General features: G+C 38.4%; 1 protein-coding gene across 3 annotated transcripts in view; it reads right to left on the bottom strand.

Annotated features, from left to right (window-relative positions):
- The window catches only part of coro6 (coronin 6), a 46,018-nt gene extending 27,876 nt beyond the window's left edge, over positions 1–18,142 (bottom strand). For 2 of the 3 annotated variants that reach the window (NM_200396.1, XM_073934339.1), the window contains 3 exon segments: positions 2,746–2,868; positions 11,978–12,177; positions 17,730–17,793. In NM_200396.1, the coding sequence (NP_956690.1) occupies positions 2,746–2,868; positions 11,978–12,175 (321 nt within the window). In that variant the 5' untranslated portion in view covers positions 12,176–12,177; positions 17,730–17,793. 3 annotated transcript variants of the gene reach the window in all.

Genomic DNA, 18,142 nt, shown 5'->3' with positions numbered 1-18,142 from the left:
CCATTACGCTAGTGTCTCACATTTTTTGAAGTTGCGTGCATGTGAACCACTTTAAGGGTGCTTTCACATCTGTAGTTCGCTTCATTTGGTCCGCACCAATGCATGATACATTGTTGCATCTTCTGCCGTCTTTGGGTTGTTTTCACACCACACTGCTGGCTTTGGTCCGAACCAGTTAAAACGAACCAAAATGCAGTCATCTGACAAAATCCACATCTCTCATTGGCCAGATGTTGTTAAACATATTTCCTAAACTGCTTATTGATTGCTCAGAATTCACATGTGGGAAAATGCCAGTGAACTCCCGCAAGTAAACAAAACCGGCAGACACAAAATGTCGCTTTTTACTATGAAGGGACGACTGCGCTGACTGATTGTATCCCTGCTTTAGACAAACTATACATTTTGAGAATGAAGCGCGGCCGTGGCTGGAAAACAGTGTTTAATGCATCACTCGTCGCTTCAGGAGGAGCTGTGAATTAATTTAGCTAAACTGCGACATGGTCATCTTGCAGAAATATTACCAACGATCCATCAGGTAATGTTTTCCCTTCTCTCTCTCTCTGTTGGTAAAGCGCTGTCAACAAATAGTTTTCCTCCATATCCCATAATGCACAGTGCATCGGCCAACGGCAGCTGAATTAGTCCAAAAGGCGCAGTATTTTTGCGGTTGGAACTGTTTTAGTACGGATCATATTCTCTCCACAAACAAACCGCTCCAGGGTGCTTGAAGAGGTGGTCTCGGTACGCTTATTTGGTCCACTTTTGGTGCACACTCGAGTACGATTGCTGCATTTTCACCTGCTTAAACGAACCGCACCAAAAGGGAAAACAGAAATGCTTGAAGTTTCTGCCAACCCGACTCTACATCACAACTTTTCAATCCAGATGGACGGGGCAACCATTATACTGCATCCAAAACGGTGAAAAGCCTTGGAGTAACGATTGATGACTAACTAAACTTCTCTGACCACATTTCTAGAACTGCTCGATCGTGCAGATTCGCACTCTATAACATCAGAAAGATCCGACCCTTCTTATCTGAACATGCAGCTCAACTCCTTGTTCAAGCTCTTGTTCTCTCCAAACTGGACAATTGCAACTCTCTACTAGCCGGGCTTTCAGCTAACTCTATCAAACCTATTCAGATGCTTCAGAACGCAGCAGCACGAGTGGTCTTTAATGAACCTAAAAGAGCACATGTCACTCCGCTACTCATTCGTTTGCACTGGCTGCCAGTTGCTGCTGGCATCAAATTCAAAGCTCTGATGTTTGCTTACAAAGCGACTTCTGGCTTTGCTCCTTCTTATCTGCTCTCACTTCTGCAGATTTATAGGCCCTCCAGAAACTTGCGTTCTGTAAATGAACGTCGCCTCGTGGTTCCATCCCAAAGAGGGAAGAAATCACTTTCGCGAACGCTCACGCTCAATCTGCCCAGTTGGTGGAATGAACTCCCTAACTGCATCAGAACAGCAGAGTCACTCGCTGTTTTCAAGAAACGACTAAAAACTCAACTATTTAGTCTCCACTTTCCTTACTAATATGCAATTCCCTCTCTGACTCCTCCACTAACTACAAAAAATAAATAAATAAATTACTAATTACCTTACACTGTCCTTACACACCTGAAACTTGCCTACAGCACTTATTCATTGTTGCTCTTATAGTTGTGTAAATTGCTTCCTTGTCCTCATTTCTAAGTCGCTTTGGATAAAAGCATCTGCTAAATGACCCAATGTAAATGTAAAACGAACTCTAGTGCGATTCAATCGAACTAAATAAGGCAGGTGTGAAAGCACCCTAAGAGAACTTCAACTTTCACATGCAGCACTGCTCATCACTGTCAGTTCCAATCAGAAGAACTCAAAGGTGGGGAAAGCAAGTGCATAGTGCAAGTTTCTGTTTACAGGCACCCAGTGGCTGTGTCAGGATAAGCTCATGCTTTATGCTGCACTTTTCCATTCTCAAGCGTTGCGTCCCACATTTTTAGAAGCAAAGACGCGTTCGGTTTGAATGAGACCTAAGCTTAAAAGCTGTCGAAGCAAAACGAGACACGATCTCTGAAGCAAATGGTAATGAGAGACAAGTTCGATGTGACATAAAAGCAGAGGAGCTTGCTGTTCTTCTGCAGGCTACTAAAACACCCAACATATTAAAGCACTTTTGATGCTACCCTGTTTTCTATTAAACCAAACCAGTAATTGAGGGTGTATAATTAGCATAACAACACTGGACTCAGTACAAGTTATTCACTTAAACTGCTTCTGATTTGTATCTTCTTTGATTCTTGGGATAATGTTGGTTTAAAAGTTAGTAAAATATACAACACTGTTGGTTTTTGGATATTTAAATTAAAAAATCTTGTGCCAAATAAGTTTTGGATGAGGACATTCACGTGCCCTGGTGTGTGCTGAAATTAAACGACTCATCCCTACAGACACCTCAGTGCATCTTTCCCCGTCTGTCATTACCACTGGCTTATTTGTGAACAGGTTTCTGGCCAAGAGTGCCTTTCTAACATGTGTTTATAAATACCAGCTCCTGTCCCACCGTTAACTCCAGTCATCACCCCCTCATATTAACACTATTGTCAGTCACTGTGATCTTTCCCCCCAGAGTGAGTAGGTATATATGGAGACATGCTTCACTCGGCTGAAAAAAGGGCAACTGAAACATGTTTATGAATGCAAGGCTAGTGGCTGGCAGGCGCTGGAGATGTTTATGCGTGTCTGTCATGATGATTACCATGGCAGTGGTGTCTTCAGAGCAGCTGGCCAGGATGTTGTCATTGTGAGGACACCAGTCGATATCCAGAACAGGCCCCGAGTGTCCAACCACTAGAGGGTAGTTTTTGTCAACTCTACCCATCTATAACAGAAGAACAAACGACAAAGTTTATGAGGAATACATCCATATTGAGAAACACAAATAGCAGGGATCAGAATTAAAGTATTATTAATGTACATGTAATATTTTCAGAAATAATCTTTAACATTTACAATCTGAAGGAATTTTGGCTGTGCCTAATATAACATCCAGGTGCAAGTGTCTTTCAAAATAAGCTAGGTCATTCATCCAAAACCATTTCTTTTTTAGAAAACACATCTGAAGAAAATCCTGAACTATTAGCCCCCTGTTTATTTTATTCCACATTTTCTGTTTAACAAAGAGATTTTTTCAACACCACTTTTTATTTTTTATTTTATTTATTTATTTATTTTATTTTTTTATTTTTATTTTTTTTATGTTTTATTTATCCATTGTGAAACATTACAAAAATTTACAAAGACATAAACATGTAACAATAAGCAAATACACTGAAGAGTATTTTGAGCAAATAATAATAATAAAAATAAATAAATAATAATAAAAATTAAATAATAAAAATAAATAGATAAATAAGTAAAAAACAACAACACTAGTGCAATCTTATATACAGAAAATACAAGTCTACAATGTGTTGACCCGAAATAGTTTCCCTAGTTTGCTAGTTCGGTGAAGAGAGTACATAATTTTTCTAATTTCATAAAATAAAGAACATTTCTTATCCAACAAGTGTGAGAAGGAGGGTGAGAGCTCTTCCAGTTCAGAAGAATTAATCGCCTAGCTAGAAGAGTTAAGAAGGCTACAAAGTCTACAAAATGAGAGGGTAAAGTGTGGTCGGGCGGAAGAACCCCAAATAAACCAATAATTGGACGTGGTGGGATATCAACAGTGGTAATAGCTGATAGCGAGAGAAATATTTGTCTCCAAAAAAAAGCAGGGAAGGACAGGGCCAAAACATATGGAATAAAGTAGATGACACCTGTCGCACTCAGGGTCTATAGACGGATTGATGCGAGCTAGCCTGCTCTTGGACCAATGAGCTCTATGCACTACCTTGCATTGTATTAGCCTGTGACGTGCACAGATTGAGGAAGAGTTAACCCTCTTCAAGACCGCTTTCCATGTCTCCTCAGTAATGTCAATTCCCATGTCTTGAGTCTAGGTTGTCCGTAAATTATCAGAAGAAAATTGAAGATTAACAATTATATTAAATAATTTAGAAATTGAACCTTTAGCACAGGGATCTATGCCCAGTATTGTGTCTAGATCTGAAGTAGGCGGTGCATTTGGAAAGTTAACAAATTTTTTGCGCACAAAATCTCGAATTTGTAAGTATCTGAAAAAATTGGATTTAGGGACATTAAATTGGGATGCCAACTGACCAAAAGAGGCAAAAACAACGTCAATGTAAAGATCACCAAAAGAAGCCAATCCAAGATCTCTCCATGAGGCATAAGCACTGTCCAAGATAGAAGGGTAAAACAGAGGATTGGAGTGTATTGGGGATAATAAAAAGATATTATTAAAACCAAAATGCCGCAAAAGTTGGGTCCAAATTTTGAGAGTGTTTTTTACAATTATATTATTTGAATATTTTTCAACACCATTTCTAAACATGATAGTTTTAATAACTCATATCTCATAACTGTTTTATTTTATCTTCGCCATGATGACAGTAAATAATATTTGACTAGACATTAAACTGATTTTTCTAGCTTAAATTATACAAATAATACTTTCTACAGAAAAAATACTGTGAAATATTACTGACTCTGTTAAACATCAATTGGGTAATATTTTAAAAAGAAAAGAAAAGAAAAAAAAAAATCACAAGAGGGCTAATCATTTGGTCTTTAACTGTACAAAATCAGACAACAGCAATATTTGTAGCGCAAAAAAGTGATTCGAACAAGTAGAGACCCATGCTTTCAATGACTTTAGCACATCTGCATTTACAGCACATCATTAGTCTTCTCAGACATCACTACATCACTGTGTATGTTTTACGTTTTTTTTACAATGATGCAATTTTATATGTGTACAAAGGAGTATTAGTGAAGTATGGAAGGTCTTCAGGGCTTAAAATAAAAAGGTTCAAACAAAATGTTTTTGGCATAATATTTTTGTGTAAACTGATACAATTTCACAGGATCCTTCAATGCAGATAAGCTCAAACGAAGAGGATTTACTAACAAAATAGTTGGCATATTGTATTCCGTGCTGTTAAAAAATAATTCCATAAATACATTTCATAAATAAATAAATAAATTACTTACCCAGTTTGAACGGTAATGTATGTATAAATGTTGTAATCCTAAAATATTTAGCTGAATCCAGTGGTGTAAAGTAACTAATAACAAATACTCAAACTACTGTAATTGAGTAGCTTTTCTTAGGAATTGTAATTTACTAAGTAGTTTTTAAAAATGTGTACTTTTACTTTCCCTTGAGTACATTTTTAGTAGAGGTGTGAACCTATACTGGTTTCACGGTTCGGTTCGGTTACGATTGTCATGCCTTCGATTCAGTTCAATTCGATATCACGGTGCATTGACGATGCTGTCCATATACAGTGTTATATTTAAGGGGGAAGCTATAACATGCTGTCTGTATAAACACACTGCACCACACTGTCTCACATTCAAACACATACACAAACATAGACAGTAACAAACAAACACACACACACACTTAAACCCTCGCAACAGGGAGAGCTCAAACTAAGCAGAGCAGAAAACAAAAAAAAACAAAGCACTTTTCCGATGGTCCCTTACTGAGAGCTCCTCTCAGTGCGAGCTCTCCCGGCTAAACACATATTGCGAGGGCTTAAACGGAGCAGTGCTCGTAATGTCGAGCAAAAAAAAAAGAAAGACAGCTGTGAAACATAACCAGCTTTGTCTTTGTGTAGGAAACACACTTTAGATCTTTTTAGGGTTAGAGGTTTTTGAGTTATTGCCGTCTATAACTGAATGCGTGTCAGGAATATTGAAAACAAAACCAACTGAACCGCGCTCATTTCTGGCGCCACCCTGGATGTACAGCGCCCTTAGCATTTGCCTATGGTGCCTATGCCACGGGCCGGCCCTGAGTTGGCTGAGTGTTGTAAATACCGGCGCTCACCTCCCTCGCGACAGAGCGCATAGGAGATAAATGACGTCAGTACAAAATTACCGGTTATGATTATTACTGAACCGATACCGAATTTTCCGCGTCTGCATCGTGGTGCACCGAAGAAACAATTAATTTTGACACCCCTAATTTTTAGTGCTGTATTGGTACTTTTACTCCACTACTTTTCCTAAGCCTGCAGTCACTACTTTATTTTTTCCTGTCTATGGGGATCAGAAAAATCAGTCCTGTGATTCCTGTCCAATTTAAGAAATTGCATCCTAATGAACTACCTCAAGACATGTGCGATTTATAATTGAGGCAAACTGTTTGGAAGCATTAAAAGTGTTCAAGTAGATGTCCAAAAGTTTTTACACACATTGACCCAGAGACTTTTTAGATGCATGACACTGATGAGAAGATGACGGATGTTTACTGTGTGATGACCAAAATGGCCCTAAACACCCAGCAGGCGCAAGACATCAACATGACGCCTGATTGATGTTGTACTCTAAAGTTGAGGGGATGTTGCATTTTGTTTGGAAATGAAAATCGGGTTGATGTCAGAAATTAATGTTAGGCCGACATTAGTGTCCACAGTCCAACCTAAAATAAATCAAATATCTATGTCTAATAATGATGGTACAGCTTGATGTTGTGTGGACGTTACCACTATGACGTCTATCAGATGTTGGATTTTGGTTGCCATACCTGATGAATTAATGTCAGTATTTGACGTCAATATGATGTTGGTTTAAGATGTTGGCTTGATGTTGGATTTTGGTAACTTTTTAACACAACCTAAAATCAACCAAATATCAACGTCAAAATAACATTGTCATTAGACGCTGGCTTAACATTGAATTTTGGTCACCTGACATCACAACCTAAATCAAACCTATTATTAATGTCTTATGACCTTGTGTGCCTGCTGGGCAATAACTAAATGCACTACAGAATGTTACGTTTGCACACATCCACAAATCACATGTAAACGCATCAGCTTTTAACAGTGTATAACTCATTTTTCACTAATCGAGTACTAAAGGTCTACTTTTTACTCATACTTTGAGTAATATTGACAACAGATACTTTTACGCACACTACATGTTTAGGCGAGTAATGGTACTTTTACCAAAGTATGATTTTTCAGTACTCTTTCCACCACTGGCTGAATCACATTTGACTTGCCACCAATGTGACCACATAATCTCCCCCTATTTAAAACGAGATATTAAATTAATAACACCCAGAAGGTGATATCATGTGGCCTAATTCTCCAGCTCAATCAATTTTCTCACCTTTTTTCCAACCCAGGCTCATTCTGAAAACCTAGTCCAGCGGACGTTTCTGGAGACCGCAAATTACGTCCCGGGAGGTATGTATTTGTGCAGTTTTTCTTTTCGCGAATCCATGAGAGGCCGCTGTGTGCGCTTTTTCATATCTCGAACGTCTCTCGCAAGTGCCGTTCGCGCCCGCGCTGCTCTTGCGTCAACCCACCAGAGGCCGCTGTCTGACAGACCAAATGATTGACTGCGCGACCAGCCAATCGGTTGACCCACCCTCCTCCTTCCCTGAACCCAACCAGTTTTAACGATTGACCCGCACACTTCCCTAAACCCAAGCAACAATTTAGAAAAGCCATCTAAAAAAAGAAAAACCCTCGTTTTCGGGTTTTCACCACGTTCTCACTTTGTTATGAACTATTTGTTATTTTTTTTGGGGATTCTGTTTTTGTCTTACATGATTTCTGGAACCGCTCTTCCCCGGACTTGAACCCGGACGCCTTTGTCAACTTCTCTCTGCATCTGAAGTCCGCCAACGCACACGATGAGCTGACCGAACAAACTGACTGCAGCGGGAAAGCCCTCCACACGGAGGTAAGCGGTCAGCCGGCAAGCGGGAAAAGAAACGGCGTCACACCGCCCCGTAGCGTTCGCTTAAAAAAATTAAATGCAGCCATACGAAACTCCCGGGACGTATTTCGCTGTCTCCAGAAACGTCCGCGGGACTACGTTTTCAGAATGAGCCTGGGTTGCTTTTTTCAGAAACAAAAGCTCATAAGAGAGAGCTTCATAAATGACATCTATTCAATTGTGTTAATAAAATGTATCCTTGAATTTATTCATAGTTTAAAAAGCATTATCCTCTATAAATATGAATTCATGTTTAGTGCTACTCGAACATGACCAAACAAAATGGATCATCAATGTTCAGTTTGATCTCTTCAGGTTGAGTTAACCTCTAACCCAACCAAAACACTGCTCTACTGTTTGTTTTGCAGTTTCATGTCAGAGTTTGGAAATTAATCAATTAATAGTTGCTCTCTAAGGATTGTGATGTAACTTTGCTGTTATTTTGTTGTTCGCGTAGAGCCGTTTTTTTGCACGTGTTGGCTCTGTGTTCGGCTGCTCCTCCTGGCGTGTATTTATAACCCTGTGATGAGGCGTTAAAAAGGGAGTTTTTCTTTTGGCCTGCCTGAGACTGAGCACAGGGGAGATGGAGAGCTGGATATTTATAGCGTGTCTATCCAGGCCTGCTGATAAATGCTCGTGACTCGGCAGAGGAGCCACACTTAAAGGGCATTAACCGATGGACCCTTAGAGAATCCAGACCAACTCACAGATGACACGCAGTGATGAGATGCACTGCTGCGGATCGATATGCTGTGTTTGACTTTGTCTTGTCTGACAAAGGTTGCAATTTCATTAGAAACACCTAAAAGTCATGTAAAATGTGTTTTGGTTGACCTATTTGACTCCCTATTTGAACCCCAGGGAGCCACAAGGAGGTTCCAGACGATACACAGAAATTTAGGGGGGGGGGGGTAAAAACTGTATACATTAAATTAAAAATAATTAATAAATTCTTGAAATAATTAAAAAAGCATCTCTTTAAATACTGAAATGAAAATACTCCACATAAATGTGATAGCAATAATAACAATTAGCCGGCAGCTAGCTCTCTGCAACTCTCATGGTCGCCCACTGAAGCTAAGCAGGGCTGCACCTGGTCAGTACCTGGACCACATGGGAAAGTTAGATTGCTGCCGGAAGTGGTGTTAGTGAGGCAAGCAGGGGGCGCCCAACCTGCAGTCTGTGTGGGTCCTAATGCCCCAGTATAGTGACGGGGACTCTATACTGCTCAGTGAGCACTAACTTTTGGATGAGACGTTAAACCGAGGTCCCGACTCTCTGTGGTCATTAAAAATCCCAGGATGTCAATCGAAAAATAGTAAGGGTTTTACCCTGGCATCCTGGCCAAATTTGCCCACTGGCTTCTGTCCATCATGGCCTCCTAACCTTCAGATATCATAATTGCCTTCATCACTCTCTCCTCTCCACCAATCAGCTGGAGTGTTTGTGCGCAAAATGACTGCCGTTGCATCATCCAGGTGGATGCTGCACACTGAAAAAATGTATGATCATCATAGTGTAACGATTTCACTGCAATGCAAGCTGCTGAAGCGAAAAAGATAAGAGGAGATAGCAATGGATGATGGGGATTATATCATCTCAGAAACGCTTACTTATCATCTCTAAACTCAGCTGCGGTGTATGTCACTGAGGTGCTTTCAGACAACATATGCAGGTTGCGTGCCCTGTTTCCATGGGCTTCAAACGCTGCCTCAGTGAGGGTGTAATGAAGCCCCGTGGGGGATGGTGGATTTAACATGAGCTCGGCTGAGGCTCTTCAACAAATATACCCACAAATACAGATCCATAAAGATTAAATAATAGACATATCATGTGTAAAGTCCACTGCAATCAGAACTGCATTATTGTAACATGACAATGTATTACAGCTGCACTGTAAACACGGCAGTGTTTACTAGCATTAGATTGAGTTTTCCCCCAAAAAATTCTAAAAGATATCATTGAACATTTATTTAAAAATAGCAAAGAGCAAGTCAGGCCAACATTTCTGAGCCAAATCTGCTATGTAATCTCTAGTCTGTTGTTTAGCAGGTCAGACTGTAGTTTAATGCTTCTCTAACACAGTTACACCGCATTACAATGAGATCTGCTATCACTAGGACTACACTATCACACCGTTTCTTTATCTATTTGACCATATTGCTTCACCTACCCCAGTGATTTCCAGAGTGGGGATGGGAACCCCCCGGTGGGTCGCGAGACAATTGTGTGGTGATTTCCAAAGAGCTAATTCATTCTATTAAACTATTTAAATTCATAAATTCATTCATTTTCTTGTTGGTTTGTCCCTTTATTAATCCGGGGTCACCACAGCGGAATGAACCGCCAACTTATCCAGCAAGTTTTTACGCAGCGGATGCCCTTCCAGCTACAAACCATCACTGGGAAACATCCACACACACATTCACACACACACTCATTCACTACGGACAATTTAGCCTACCCAATTCACCTGTACACTGCAAAAAATGCTTTTCTTACTTCGATTTTTTATGTCTAGTTTTGAGTCCAAATATCTAAAAATTCTTAAATCAAGAAGCATTTTCTGGACAAGCAAAACACATTGTCTTGTTTTAAGATATAATATGCCAAAATTAAGTGAGTTTTTCCTTAAAACAAGCAAAATAATCTGCCAATGGGGTGAGCAAAATAATCTTATGTCAAAAACAAGATTATTTTGCTCACCCCATTGGCAGATTATTTTGCTTGTTTTTTTAAGGAACAACTCACTTAATTTTGGCATATTATATCTTAAAACAAGACAATGTGTTTTGCTTGTCCACAAAATGCTTCTTGATTTAAGAATTTTTAGATATTTGGACTCAAAACTAGACAAAAAAAATCTAAGAAAAGCATTTTTGCAGTGTACCGCATGTCTTTGGACTGTGGGGGAAACCGGAGCACCCGGAGGAAACCCACGCGAACGCAGGGAGAACATGCAAACTCCACACAGAAATGCCAACTGAGCCGAGGCTCGAACCACTTGCTGTGAGGCGACAGCACTACCTACTGTGAAACTGCTTAGCCCACTATTAAAATTACCATATTTTACTCATAACGTACAGAAGAAAAAATAGCAGTTACTAATAGCAGTTAATAATAATAGTAGTTTTAACTGCTAACCCCCCCCCCCCCCCACTTGGGGTGATTACCTTATATTAAAGACAAAGCATACTTATTTTATGGCACCAGGTTAAACTTTTTGACATCTTTTATGGCAGTCACGTACATTAAATATAAATACAGGCCACAGCTGACCTTGGAGGATAGTCTCCGAGTGGCGTTCTTCAAAATTAAAAGATGAATAGATCTGGAATAGACTTATATATTATAAGATTATATACATTTATAACCACCTCAGAGGACATTGGGGGTCACAAGTCACTGTTTTTTTGGGGGTCGCTGGCTGAAAAGTTTGGGAACCCCTGACCTACACTATACAACTGTATGTTGCGATCAGGGCCACCAATCTTGAGGCCCAAAAGGCAGTGTTTATTGTCAAATTACAAAATGAGGTTTGTTTTATTTGTTAAAAAAATTATTAAAAAAAAAAAAAAGTTCGTAATTTGCACTCTTGAGAAACTCCTATATTTTCTTCATTAGATCTGATAATAGCTCCTCCAAAAATGAAAATTATGTCATCACTTACTCACCGTTTACTTGTTTCAAACTATTATGAGTTTCTTTTATCTGTAAAGCTCCAAATAAGACATTTTGCAGAATGTTGGAAGCCTGTAACCACTGATCTGTATTTGTTTGTCCTACAATGGAAGCCAATGGTTACAGGTTTTTAACTTTCAACTTCAAAATATTTCCTTTAAGAAAAGAGTCACATGAGAGTAAGCAGTGAATAAATGTTCATTTTTAGGTAAACTATCCCTGTAAAACAAGCCCAATGGCGTATGTTGTCATATTTCACTCCTTTTTTAGGTAAATACTGAAAACATATACACTGTAATTAAGACACAAAACCACCTGTTTGTATTAGAGCGTAACATTCATTTTGGGGAAAGGCTAAGTGTAGTCAGAAAGTGGATTCCAATAAACAGAACATTAGGTTGTGCCCTGCTCTCGTGTTTGAGCGTCTCTCTCTTCATGTCTCTTACCTTCGAGAGAGGCATCACCAGAAAGGCTCCTCCTCCACTAGACTCCACTATAACTGCCAGAAACTTTGGGTTGACCGCGCAGAAAGAGCTGTCCCATGTCACTTTGGAAACCCGGATGTCATCGTAAGCTTGATCTGCCTTCACTGCCTGCCCAAAAACATGCCGGAACTTACTCTGGCGCACAATGCTGCGACTCATGGCTGTCAAACAAAAAAAAAAGAGAAAATATTCAGACATTAAAAATTATGAAAAATAAAATGAATTAATATATTCAATTTTGGTCAGATATGGACAACACAATCATTGGTATTTTAATAGATTGGTGGTTTTAGGTCTCATTTAAAAAAATCCCCTTCTGTCTCTTGCTTTTTGATTGTTATTAATTAATTTTAATCTGTTCTACTTATTTTACTTATACAGTTGAAGTCACAATTATTAGCCCCCCTTTGAATTTTTTTTTTCTTTTTTACATATTTCCTAAATGATGTTTAACAGAGCAAGGAAATTTTCACAGTATGTCCTATAACATTTTTTTTTTTGGTGAAAGTCTTATTTGTTTTATTTCAGATAGAATAAAAGCAGTTTTGAATTTTTTATAAACCACTTTAAGGTCAAAATTATCAGCCCCTTTAAGCTGTATTTTCTTGTATAGTCTACGTAAACCATCGTTATACAATGACTTGCATAATTGCCCTAATCTGCAAGGTAAACCTAATTAAGCCTTTAAATGTCACTTTAAGCTGTATAGAAGCGTCTTAGAAATGAGTTATTAAAACTATTATGCTTAGAAAAGTGTTAAAAAAAAAACTTCTCTCCATTAAACAGAAATAAGGAAAAAATAATAATCAGGGGGCTAATAATTCTGACTTTAACTGTGTGTGTGTGTGTGTGTGTGTGTGTGTGTGTGTGTGTGTGTGTGTGTGTGTGTGTGTGTGGGTGGGTGGATGGATGGATGGATGGATGGATGGATGGATGGATGGATGGATGGATGGATGGATGGATGGATGGATGGATGGAAGGAAGGATGGGTGGGTGGGTAAGTGGATAGATAGATAGATAGATAGATAGATAGATAGATAGATAGATAGATAGATAGATAGATAGATAGATAGATAGATAGATAGATAGATAGATAGATAGATAGATAGATAGATAGATAGATAGATAGATAGATAGATAGATAGATAGATAGATAGATATGTAAGTAGATGGATGGATGGATGGATGGATGGATGGATGGATGGATGGATGGATGGATGGATGGATGGATGGAAGGATGGATGGATGGATGGATGGATGGATGGATGGGTGGATGGGTGGATGGGTGGGTGGGTAAGTGGATAGATAGATAGATAGATAGATAGATAGATAGATAGATAGATAGATAGATAGATAGATAGATAGATAGATAGATAGATAGATAGATAGATAGATAGATAGATAGATAGATAGATAGATAGATAGATAGATAGATAGATAGATAGATAGATAGATAGATATGTAAGTAGATGGATGGATGGATGGATGGATGGATGGATGGATGGATGGATGGATGGATGGATGGATGGATGGATGGAAGGATGGATGGATGGGTGGATGGGTGGATGGGTGGGTGGGTAAGTGGATAGATAGATAGATAGATAGATAGATAGATAGATAGATAGATAGATAGATAGATAGATAGATAGATAGATAGATAGATAGATAGATAGATAGATAGATAGATAGATAGATAGATAGATAGATAGATAGATGATAGATAGATAGATAGACAGACAGATATATTTGGTATGTTGGTCTTTGTAAAGCACTTTGGTCAACATCTGTTGTTTTTAAATGTGCAAACAAACAAATTGGTAAAAAAAAAGTTTTGGACATAGTAATAATTGCTCATTAATTACTATCACATTGGTCGTATTAACTTGTCTTTTGTCATTTAGATCATGATTTTCAACAATGTAAACGAAGCGTACTTTTTCAAAGAAACAAAGTTTTGTATACTGTAGTATAGTAAAGCATAAAATATGGTATAGAATAAAACAGATGTTATAGATGTAATATAAAAGAGACGCGTTGTTGATGAGACATTAATCTGGATTTACAGTCTATAGTTCGGTATTAACTAATGGCATTTCTTATAAAATTAAAGTAATAGTCATGTAGACTATCATTGCATACATTTCAGAGAGGTTTTTATTACTTTTCTGACACAATATGCAATATATACTACACCACAGTGACATGCAGTGAGGTTTGTGGCTGGTGAGAAACTGAGTCAGTCAAAAGTCAGATTTACAAACATATCCACCTGATATATTTGCCAGCTACCGATTGTGTTTCATATATCATATCAGCATTACTTCAATAGACCACTTCACTGTGGTCATACCATTGGCCCATGAACATTTCCTGCTTGTTATCAAACTATTTCAGAACTGTAACATGAGGCAATTCAATCATAACTTGTTAAAACAGCTATCATAACATTATTTGTAATATGTGGGGGGGGGTGTATTCTTGGAAGTTGTAGAAATGGAAAAACAAAGGTCTCAACAAAATTGTTATTGTTTACATTCCTTAAAATGGTCTATACACATGGCATGAACATATTGGGCCAAGGAAGGATGTAAAATGTATAGCAATTAAATATGCCTCTCAAAAAACACCCAGCTGGACGCTAAGGACAACTACAACAAGCAACACACACCGCCACACACAGCACCACGGTGGATGCGCTATATTGAAAGTCCAATTTTGAGAGAATGAATGAGTAGTTGTAACTTTATATTATGAATACATATTGCAACTGATTGTAATAATCTATATCTGTATCTGTAATGTTAACCAACTGTACATTTTTAATTGCTTATTAATGCCAGTAAGATGTTATTTTTTATAATTCTGATTCCTCTCAACTGCTATTTACTGTTTTAAAACACAGCTGCATATTAAAATTACATTAAAATATTCTGCTACAAATTTAAATTACACATTACATATTTTGAGATGGGGACGCAGTGGCGCAGTAGGTAGTGCTGTCGCCTCACAGCAAGAAAGTCGCTGGTTCGAACCTCGGATAAGCTGGCGTATCTGTGTGGAGTTGGCATGTTCTCCCTGCGTGGGTTTCCTCCGGGTGCTCCGGTTTCCCCCACAGTCCAAAGACATGCGGTACAGGTGATGTGGGTAGGCTAAATTGTCCGTAGTGTATGAGTGTGTGTGTGGATGTTTCCCAGAGATGGGTTGCGGCTGGAAGGGCAGCCGCTGCGTAAAAACTTGCTGGATAAGTTGGCGGTTCATTCTGCTGTGGCGACCCCGGATTAATAAAGGGACTAAGCCGACACAAAAGTGTGCAAGATGTCTAAGATCTTTACATGCAATGATCAAGAGATTTTAGAGACTGCATGTCATTTTGTTTCCATCCACCTATTTTATGCGCATTTTGCAAATGCGCATAAGAAAACCTGTTGATGGAAACACCATGATGCGCATAACTTTTGAAAATTCGCATAAAAAACATATGCGCCTAACTGGGTAGGATAAACTTTTTATTCGATTAGAAAAAATGCGCATAAACTGCGATGGAAACACTTTTACCGCACAAACTCCAGTATGCGCATTAAAAAAGGTCATGTGATTTTGTTAAAAGAGATCATGTGATGCTTAAAATGTGCGTGAATGGATAAAACGTCAGGCTGAGCACATTACAAAACATCGGAAATGTTGTTTTGGTCATTATAAAACGCCTTACCATTTCAGTATTACTGTTATTATATTATTAATGACCTCCAGATTCAAGAGCGCCTGTGCTCCGCGTCTGACACCTTCAAACGCCACTGCGCGCTCACTGCTTGTCAGGATTGTCTTCTGAGGCGCGTTCATTTAGAAAAGATTGATGCAGCTTCTCCTACTGCAGCAAATGCAGTTTTTACTGTTGATATTTGGCGCCAGTTAATCAGTAAGTGACGATATTGTTCGCTTTGACTCGTTGGATGGAAACGATGCTTCATTCGCACAACTTTTATGCAATAATCCAGTTTTGCGCATAAAGTTTATTCGCATTTTTGGATGGAAACATAGCTACTGATGAGAAGATGAATGTTTACTGTATGAGGACTCTAATCAGCAAATGACCTCATACTTTGAGAAATATCTACAACAGATACTTTCACTCTACCTGCACTACATTTCCGGGCAAGTAATGGTGCTTTTACTTAACCATGATTTTTCAGTACTCTTTACACCCCTGTTTGAATTCAACTTGTAGATATTAATAATTCTCATAATAATGCAGCATATTTGCTTATCAAAATTTATATAGTTAACAAAAACACAAGTGTTGTAACCCATTCTAGTAATAATGTAAGTTGAAACAACAGTACCAATTCAATTGTGCATAATTTACACAACTCTAAATGTAATTTTGCTATTCATTTACTCCACATCCAAGATGTACAGTGGGTTATTTTTGTTATACTTCGGTAGAACACTGAAGAAGGGTTTTAGCTTCAACTCTAGTGTTATTTCTTTAAAAAACACAAAAAAGTTTTGTCCATTTTGCTCCTGATGATATACTGAGACTTTATAAAGTTAAAATATTCCCAAGAAACTGAACATTTACGACATTATTAATTCCAGTCAGAAAGCAACCATGACACAAGAAAGAAAAAGTAAATATTCTTAAATATTGTAGATAAATAAAGTGAATATTGTTCAGTTATATACGCTGACTCGTGATTTTACTTATAAGACATCGTGAAGAGGAACAGGTAGGCTAATAAACTTAGTTTTGCCTGTAAATGAGCAATTCCAGCGTTATGGATGTGACATTTGCAGTAAAAACTCAAAACATAAATTCACATAGAAAGTATATGTTAACATTATATTGACACATCTGTTAATATTTTCCAGAACGACTGATCAAAAAAAAAATATCAATCTGTAAACAAGTTTTATATTTTATATGAGGAAAATAAACATGCGTTATGGATGTGACAAACAAGTCTGCGAGTTTACAGTATACAACATACTTTGTAGAAAATCTGTCAATTAAACTGCACAACCAGTTTATAAATGCAATTATAAATGTTACTTTATTTGGCATTCTTGCATTTATAAGGAAAAAAGTGTTGTTATGGATGTGACACTTTTCCGTTATGGATGTGACAGATGTGAAATTGCCACTTGTGTGATTTTGGTAAATTAAATATAATAGTTTTAAACACTGACAAAGACATTTACGAGTATTTTAAAATGTACTGTAAAATACTTGCTTACACAAATGTAGAAACGGTTTCTCTATTTTGGTGAAAACTTAAAATTTTTTTTTATGTCAAGCTTGACATTTGCATGGAATTGCTCATATGTTTTTTTGAGTCTCAAAGTGCTGATAGACAAGCAATTTATGAATCTACAAAGACCCCAGTTTCAGCTAAGAACAAAATTCGCTGATGTTTTAGCCTACTGGTGAAATACTGAACGTATCTATCCTTTACCAGGCCTGAGGACGAGTAAACTAATAACAAGTTTTCATTTTGGGTGAACTATCCCTTTAAACCCCGTTCAGAATGCAGTCTCTTTAAACCACACAACAGTTTGTCCCATGTGAGGAGGCCCCCACTGTCTTCAGACACGGTCACTTTCCTAATATAGTCATGCCAAACTGACCATGTGTCTGTCCCCTCCTGACAGGACCCTTCCACAATTACAAAGCGACAGAATATTGCTGAATATGCCCGTGCCAACACATACATACAGCGCTTTCCTGCTCAGTCAACTCCTGCTCGCACACCTGACTTTAATCATCCCCATTTCTCAATGAAGCAGCAACGCGCGCAGCCCTTATTTGAGTACGCAATGATGATGTCACAACCTGTTTGGAGCTGAACTTTACCAAACGCGTGTCATCACAATGCAGCATTTTATCGCGAGGAACTGCTTAACTGTCGGTCAGATGAATCACTTACCTGTGTTTTTGAGGAATACACGATGTTTCCGCTTTTAATCCTGCTCTCCCCCTTCCTCGAGACGGTAAACGGCTCCCCTTGACGCTGCACTTTACACAAGTGTGTCGTTTATCCCAGGTCACAAACTCGCAGAACTAACGTGAGTTCCTCCTCACTGGTCGTTCCTGAACATCCAGCAGAAGAGAGAAAGAGAGAGAAATCC

The sequence above is a fragment of the Danio rerio genome, chromosome 21 (genome assembly GCF_049306965.1).
Source record: "Danio rerio strain Tuebingen ecotype United States chromosome 21, GRCz12tu, whole genome shotgun sequence".
NCBI lineage: Eukaryota > Metazoa > Chordata > Actinopteri > Cypriniformes > Danionidae > Danio > Danio rerio.
The sequence above is the reverse complement of the archived record's forward strand: the minus strand, read 5'-3'. Positions and strand labels throughout refer to the sequence as shown.